The sequence below is a fragment of the Siphateles boraxobius genome, unplaced genomic scaffold, assembly GCF_051911475.1.
Source record: "Siphateles boraxobius isolate OS27281-9 unplaced genomic scaffold, OSU_SipBor_1 9, whole genome shotgun sequence".
Lineage (NCBI taxonomy): Eukaryota > Metazoa > Chordata > Actinopteri > Cypriniformes > Leuciscidae > Siphateles > Siphateles boraxobius.
In genome coordinates, this window is record NW_027509219.1 from 23628696 (window position 1) to 23637243 (window position 8548).

Here is an 8548-nt window from a genome sequence, read left to right on the forward strand (position 1 = left end):
GGTTACCCAAATGTCCTCATGGACCCGCTGCTCTTCGGATTGACACACGTAAGACAGTGTGAGAGACTAAGGATTTGATGACTCCCAGTTGGTGTCCTGAGAACGTGTGAGTATTCAAATTACGCTTTGATCGACAGACAGATTTGCAAATAAAGCAGAATCATTCTATCAATATTTTGATTGTAACATTAATGTGATGCAGTACAAACTTTAGGAACTTGGGGGGAAACAACCACAACTCTTTAAGAGGGAAAGACTGAATATAAATACACAATAGAAGCTGTATACACTTCTTCATGTAATGGACCTCAGTCACTAACATAACATGATTCATATTATTCATTAACTCTTCTTTATCTTACTGAACTGCTGAATGATCCACTTTCCAAGACATAGCCAAGCCCATTACCTGAAAGGAACTTGAAATGATTTTATGTCTAAAAGTAGGGTAAGTTTTTGTTTAACAAGTTTGCTATATAGCTTCTCCTTTTTATTTACTTTATTTTTTAGCTGACTTTGAGGAGAAGAAAGCTGGAAGGAAATGGAGTCCAATGAGGCCAGTGTTCAGTACAACCGCTGGAGTGAAGACAACATGAATATGCCAGTACCGCGGTCACAGTCCAGACTGACTGGGTGAGAATCCATTATATATGATTCTAGTTTCAGAGAACTGAAAAATAAACAGTGTTAAAGCAAAGCTTCATAAGTTGTTATTGAAGTCAATCAGATAACTCATGTCAATCATATCTGTGCCCTATAGACTCTATAACAGTCTGTGCACTGGACGGCTGGGTATCGTGCTGAAAGTGGCAGCATCTTTGACTGTGATGGTAGTTATATACATAGCTGGATACATCACAGGATACTACGTTCACAGATGCTGATGAGGACACTCCACGTATCTCGAAGGAACTGGATATTAAAAACAACAACAATTATGAATTATGTCCATAAAGGAAACATTGTATAAGAGTTTTCCAACAATATTATTTTGGAATGTGTCATTCTGCAACACAGACAAATGCATTACATTTATTTTAACTCAATATATTAACCATTGAAATATATAGCAAATAAACAAAAAACAAATAAATAAAATTCTTCAATCAAAAAAAGACCAGATTTTTTTTGATCTCACCATCTCATATTTAAAAGAACATCAAATGAGTCGCAACAGATATATTCAGGTGTTATGGCAATATAAAAAATTCTTGAGTTTTAAAAAAGAACAGTAAACACTTTCAATTGTTAATACATAGTATGTATTAATCTACAGTAATATTAATTCCTATTCAAAAATTAGAAGCCAGTAAGAAATTTTAAAAGAAATTAATTAGTTTTAGCAAGCATGCATTGAATTGATTGCTGTTCTGTTTAACTTTTATTCATAAAAAAAATCATGAAAAAAATGTTTCCACAAAAAATCTAGCAGCACAACTGTTTTCAACATTGATGATAATAATAATAATAAATGTTTCATGAAATGTTTTTAAAAAATCAGCATATTAGAATGATTTCTGAAGGATCATCTGAAAATTCAGCTCTGCCATCAGTAAATTAAATTTAAAATATATTAAAAAAAGAAATCAGTTATTTCAGATTTTAATACTATCCCACAATATTACCATTTTACTGTATTATTGATCAAATAAATGCATCCTTGTGAAAAGTGAATTTCTTTTCAAAAACACTAAAAAGTCTTACTGACCCCAAACTTTTTTTTAAGCAATACTATAACTTTTCATGTTGAAGTTACTGTTTTAATAATGATCATGACACCTAATGCATTAACTGTTGTTTACTAACTAAACATTATTTTACACTGTTAAGAATTAACATTACACATAGACATCAGTCATGGTCATAGATGATTTTAATAGTATCCACATCCTGCTCTTCTAGTGTTTGATCAATAATCTCATCTTTTAATGGAGAAAACAAGCTTGCATTTACTTTGACGATCCACGCTGTGATCCTTTGGTTAGTATAATACTCGTCCTCCTGATTGTCTATCATTTCATTCACGTCCTTCTCATTTTCCATCTCAATAGCTGAATCTGAGAGCGTCTGCACAGGTTTGCCCTGGGATACACTCGCATAGTCCTTCATCCCTTCTGTCATCGCTTCTCTCTCATTGGCATTGACATTACTGGGCTCTACACCCAGAAATCCATGCAGTAGCTGCCCTGCTGATGGATCAGAAATCTTCAGGCTGTTCTGTCTCGGTTCTTGGTTTTGAACCTGCACTCGCTCATTAAAGACAGCCAGTCCGTTGCAGATCAGCTGACATCCTTGCTTTTGTCTGCTGAACAATGCCTTGTCCATCTTTATGCTGGTGGACAAGATATTGGCTTTCTTCTCCTGACATTCTACCTCCCAGTTTGGCACACAGTTTTTTGTACAAGGCATGGAGATGGTAGACATTCTTGGGCTGTATATTGGAGGCAGTGAGCTACTCTTTGCCAAAGTCTTGCCATCGCTCCCCTTCGGCATTAAAATCTTCAGAGTTTTGCAGGTTTGATCTTTACCATTGCCAGCCAATTTCCCCCCTAATGATAAATGGTTGGATCCCTTCGTTCCAATCAACTCCAGACAAATAGGCACAGATTGGCTAGTGGTCTTCAACGTCTCAAGCTTATTGAAATTCTCTTGGATCCCAATATGAGTTTTGTTATATCCACACTTCCATCTTCTCCTGTGGTCCCAATTGTCATTCCTCTGGGTCATTTTCATTACTTTTTAATAAGGCCGTAGCAAAATAGTCTGCTGTCAATGTCATGTGGCATGATGGACTGTACTGAGACAGAGTCCTGCTTGCATCTCTTATAGACAGCTCAGACTTACTCTCCTCCTCTTTACATTTCCCGAGTCCGCCAGTCATCTGATCTGTAACCAAACCCGGAGCATTCATGTGCTCCACGGGCACAAACAAACACAGGATGAAAACAATGCTAAGTGTTTACTAACAATATCTGAATAAGTGCATTTTTAAAATGGTTAATGCTAACCTTACTTACTAACCAGTTTGATGCAGATGTTTTCCTTCAGAATAAAATTCCATACGGAATGTCAACCTAATTGCATAAACATGATATAGAAAGATTTGTTTCACTGTTTAATTCTATAACTCACCCAATGGAGAAATTCAGTGAAACAAGGGAAGTTGAAAAAAAAGTGATGTTTATTTTATTGTCAAGGGCAAAATAATTCATATTAGAAGTATAAATCTGTGTTCTATAAACACAGAAGCTTGTTGTTTTATGTTTTTTTCTGTTGATATCAGTATATGTATATTTTATTTGCATGAAGTTCAGTGAAACTTAAAAGTATGGAAGCCTGTTTCCACCTCATAGAAGAAAATGTAAATGAAGGATAAAGTGTAAAAAAGGAAATTAAGTCACATTGTGATATATAAAGTCAGAATTGTTTTTATTTTTTCAGTGCTGAGGTGGAAACAGAAATACAAAAGATACCTTAAGGAGTGTAAATGAAAACCACTACATACAATATTTAAATTAATGTTTTAATTTAATTAGAGATAATTATGGAATTTTATGGGTTCAATGCATTACAAAATTACAAAGAAAAAACATCAACAGCTGAATTTAGTTATCGGATGACTGATAAATTGCTGAGGTCAGACATCAGGTCAGTTTTTGATGGATAGACCACTTTAAGGTTTCCCTCTACATCAAAGACCTTCACTTGTAAAACAGTCAGCTCAGGGGAGGCCGGGTTCTCCGCGGGACGATCTGAAATCACATCCGTCTCTTCGTCCGAGCCCACGTCGTCCTTTATGTCAAAGCTTAATTTATTAAGCTCAGCCATTTTCTGAAAAAGAATCAAGAATAGTCAGAGAAAATTCATGATTATTACTTCTGTTTTCCATTGTAAACTTTCATAGCTTGCAAACATGCTACAATGAATGCTTAAAGGAAAATGCTTTTTTAGTGTGCGAGTGCCTTAGGTCCTTTAGAGTAGGAAACTATGTGAAAACAGATGCATTTAATTAGCAGAACACATTTAAACATGCATTTAAACAGCAGAGTATATAGTAATAATACAATTGTTGATGAAAGTCAATTGAATGCAATGACGAAGTTCGATAACTGATTTTATGTCACTAAAAGTGTGTTGATTCAGAGAGTCTTATGTTGCCTTATATTAAAATATTCAGTAGTCATTTGAGCTGTCGTAAAAAAAGAATGTACGAAAGTGGGACAGGTCATTTGTATCATGGAGGAAATCTCACAGCTGCAATCTAAACCAAATCCTTGGTTTTATCTTCCATGTCACGTTTCATGGATTTCCATTAAGTCAGGTAAAAAATTTTTTTTTTACAAATATTGGAAATTTTAAAAAACAAAACTATAAATTAGGAACATGAATTAAACTAATAGGACAACTTTAATAATAAAATCAGCAGCATTCAGGGGCTCTGGAATTGGACTTTGTGATGGTGCAATGCCTCCGAGACACTGTACACCAAGTGTGTGTGTGTGTGTGTGTCTCAGCAGAAAGATGAGCTCATTTCTTCCACAAGGGGTATCAGCATTCAAAAGCTGTGCATTCAAATAGCATAACAGCGCTAATCCAATCCTGCACTCTTACATGGCAGACTCAAATCAGAGCCCTTACTGTAGAGTAGGTCAAATAGTTCATATAAAAATATATATTATTTACAGCAGAGCAATACTAGAATAAATCAATATGAAAATGAAAATCAGACAAAAGAACAAAAACAAAAAAATTGACAATCCTACTCATCTCTATTACAAAGACTGCTGGACTGATATTGATTTTGGATTGATTTAGTTGTGCATATTTGTGATAAAATTTATATTATGTTCATATGTGAATAAAATAATCACAAAATGCTAAATTAAATATATTTTAAAAATATAAAATAATAGATCAAAATAAAACACTAGTGGTATCTTACTATTATCAGTGCATCCATGACATCTTTACAGATCTGCAGACTAGTGGAGCTCGTCACTTCTAAAAACAGCTCCTGTGTGGTTTTCTTTATCTGCAGAGACAGAAGTTTATTAAAAATGCTGTTTGGCAAAAAACAAATTTAATGAAAAATAAACAAACTCTTCTCTTCTTAAATATATTTGCATTGACTAGAATGTATGAACATAAATTACCTTAGTCCTCTCACTGTTTGTGATTGGTGGAAATGAGACCACATGATCATCTGCGTCAACCAAGCAGGGGTAGAGATCTTTTCCATCAAGGAGTTGAAGGTATCTGGGGGTGAAAAATTAAAAGTTGGGAATATGTCCATGAAATGCTGAATAATAAATAACGCTGAATACTGAGCTCAGTATTTGTACTTAGTGTTCTGTGCAGCCAATGCAATTACATGGATGAAATTACACCAATTACCTACGACAACATAATAGGTGTCTGACAAACGAGGGCTATTTTTCAGATCACTTAGAAAGGGCTCAGATAGTAAACAATGCATTTAGGGAGCATAACATAGTCCCTGTTTCCTGCAATTGGAAATAACGTCACATTTATAAGTTTTCCACAAAACCTTCTGCATTCTTTTGCTTGAAAGATTATGCCCCCTAATGTTTCAATCTGTACACAAGACATTATAATATTAAATAATCACAGCAATTAATATGAAATAATCAGGAATGTAATGCACGTCTTCTTACTTGTGGAGTCCAGAAACGTTCTGTCGCTTTTTCTGTTTTCTCTGTTCATCTGCTTCCTGTTGAAGATGCTTCAGCAGCTCAGATGCCTTTATCTCCTTACGACCCAGAGGAACTATCTACACATATTTCCAAAATAAAACAATTCATATATGACAATATTATCAAAGTACTGTGATATAGGCATGTTTACATGTGGTGGTAATGTTTCAATGAAAATTTGTGTCATTAATAATTTCATTATGTAGTAAGTAAACATTTTATAAACCCAAAAGGGATTCGAGGACGTGCTATATTATGAATATAGTCAGCTGAAGGAGTTTCTGATACTCTATTTTTTATTTCTGTCAATATATCTCTTAGCTTATTGCCTAAGCCTGTTCTATCTAGCGTATAAATGAAACCATCAATTATGAGAATGAAGCCACGTAACACATCCTATTGTCCTACTGCCTGTGGCCTCTTAGAGAGGTGCCGAATTCACTGTCAACACAAAAGAAACAACAGCGAGAAAAAGGACTGTTCATTTATTATTAAAAACTGAGGATTATGGGACTTCTCTGTGCCATTAGTCAGCTGGTGGCTTTGAAACCAGATTCCCACCATTCATAAAAACAGTATCGACAACGGTTATCAAATATTCATTGTTCCTTCATTGTTTGACTGTTATGCAACTAGTGGAGATGCTCTGATTGATCAGTTACGCAACAAATTAGAGAGACGTGAAAGATAATGACTGTTAAATTGTGTTGAATTAAAGATTTATTCTAAATGTGAATAAGAATATGAGGTATAAATCATAACTAGTCAAGCAAAAAAAGATACACACAGTGATAAAATGCCTTAGATACCTTTAGTGTATCTGGTGACCTGGCGTCATACGTCAGAGGAGCCTTTAGTAAGCCCAGGTCATGGGTTGCGATGGTTGCCGTTGTCCTTTTGGCACAAATCTCATCATGGAGTTTGGTCTGCAGACAGGATGGTAATACATTCATATTTATAGAAGCTTATATAAAATGAATCAGAAACAGACAGACAGAGAGAATACAATACGTTTGATGGCTGAGATATTTGTTGAAACTTGTGTCACCTGAGCAACTAGAAATCGCTTGAGTGAATTTCCTTGTCTGAGGTTCATGCCTTTCACAATACAGCACACTATGTATGGCCGGACATCCTTAATGCCTGCGGAAACTTTCACCGTAACAGCTGTGGGCGCTTCGGATACGTGCAGAACTCTCACAACCATCCGATTAAGCTCATCCACTTCCTCTGCCTCTTTTTTGCCTTTCTGCTTTGCAGCGCTTTTCTTCTTGGAGACGTTACGGCCAGCGTCGGCCTTCTCGCCCACCTCTCCATCCTGCTGCTTGCCTTTGCCTTTTCCCCTCCCTCCTGCCCTCAGGTAGTCTAAGACTGATTTGGTCTGGCAACCATTCACCATCTTCTCAAGCCTTTTGTCCTTCAACTTGTTCCCTTTAAAATTTGTCTCTTTCAGCTTGGAGCAGTCGGCCAACTCGAACGGAAGCTCTTGGAGCTTGTTGCTGGAGAGATCCAAAACCTGAGATAGGAGAAAGTGGGATACACGAGAAGATGATGGAGACATTCTACCCTGGCATTTGAAATAATATTAATGCATATTAATATACAATAATGACCAAATATTCCAGAGACCACTAGTGAAATGTTTGCATCTTCTATTATTTTCTGTAATTTATTAATTTAGATATTTTTAATGAGTTACAAATTCTAATTCTATTTTATAAAAAAACATCCCCAAAATATGTCTAAATAATAAAACATTTTATTAGATTTTTTTTATCTGAGTATATAATATAGCACCTAAAATCTTTACAATTAGTTTGGGGGTTATTATTAAAAAAAATAATAATAATAAATAATTATAAATAACAAATTATAGGGCTTTATCAGCATAAAAATGGCTACAAATATATTAAAATGTTTCCATAAAAATAAATGCATAATATTAATAATAGGAAGTTGTTTTTTACTTCAGTACATAATACACCACCTTCACTCTTTGGAATTGTTTTCAAAATCACAACTGATTACAACTTGTATTTATTGAACCATTTACATATTCAATTCAAATACAGTATACTTTTCAAGTGGATTTCTCTAATAAATGAAACACACCTTCAATGCAGCCAGCTTATGAACGTCACTGCTCAGCTCCTCTATGGCGTTTTCTGATGCAATAATACTGCTGAGGAGCTCCAGGTTTGAGCACCATAAGTCTTCTGGGAGCCGTGAGAGCGCATTTTTGGACACATTGATGCTGGCGAGCTTCACACACTTGCTCAGACCATCCGGCAGAGCAGTGATGCTATTGCAGCTGACATTTAAAGTGTTGAGCTCGCTCAATGCACAGATCTCCTCGGGCAGAGCCTGCAGCTGGTTGACAGACAAATCCAGGACTTTGATCGCCTTCAGATCACCAATGCTTTTTGGGACTGAAGTGAGCTTGTTCCTGCAAAGGATCAGACTCTGTAGATGAGACAGATGTCTGATGTTCTCGTGGATCTCATGTAAACTGGGACATTGACTGATCTCCAGGTAGTTTAGGAGCGAGAGGGAATAAAGTCGCGGGTGAAGTCCGCAGCTGTCCTGGATCTTTTTATCAACCGCTGAACCTTGAAGCACCAGCTCACGTCTATTCTCCTTTTCTGCTTTTTCTATTTCTGGCCAAATAGCCAAAGAGCAGTTTTCTTCAGCCATGCTGTTCAGTGTAACCCGGAACGTGAATATAACCCGGAAGTAGTGATGTTACGTCTGACACCGACGCTCCGAAGCTTGCTTCAAACTCGAACGGTCCTTGCATCATGATGCTTGCAATGAACCACTGCTTTGGAGCTTGT

General features: G+C 36.0%; 2 protein-coding genes across 2 annotated transcripts; one reads left to right on the forward strand and one right to left on the reverse strand.

Moving 5' to 3' along the window:
* smim1 (small integral membrane protein 1) lies at positions 1-920 on the forward strand. The gene is made up of 3 exons (XM_077224540.1): positions 1-106; positions 511-633; positions 761-920. The coding sequence occupies exons 2-3, from the start codon at positions 542-544 to the stop codon at positions 882-884; spliced, it is 216 nt and encodes a 71-aa protein (XP_077080655.1). The 5' UTR covers positions 1-106; positions 511-541; the 3' UTR covers positions 885-920.
* Positions 921-3509: 2589 nt separating this feature from the next.
* lrrc47 (leucine rich repeat containing 47) lies at positions 3510-8548 on the reverse strand. The gene is made up of 7 exons (XM_077224539.1): positions 7827-8548; positions 6763-7230; positions 6524-6640; positions 5676-5791; positions 5154-5256; positions 4943-5032; positions 3510-3831 (listed from the first exon to the last, which is right to left on the reverse strand). The coding sequence occupies exons 1-7, from the start codon at positions 8406-8408 to the stop codon at positions 3610-3612; spliced, it is 1698 nt and encodes a 565-aa protein (XP_077080654.1). The 5' UTR covers positions 8409-8548; the 3' UTR covers positions 3510-3609.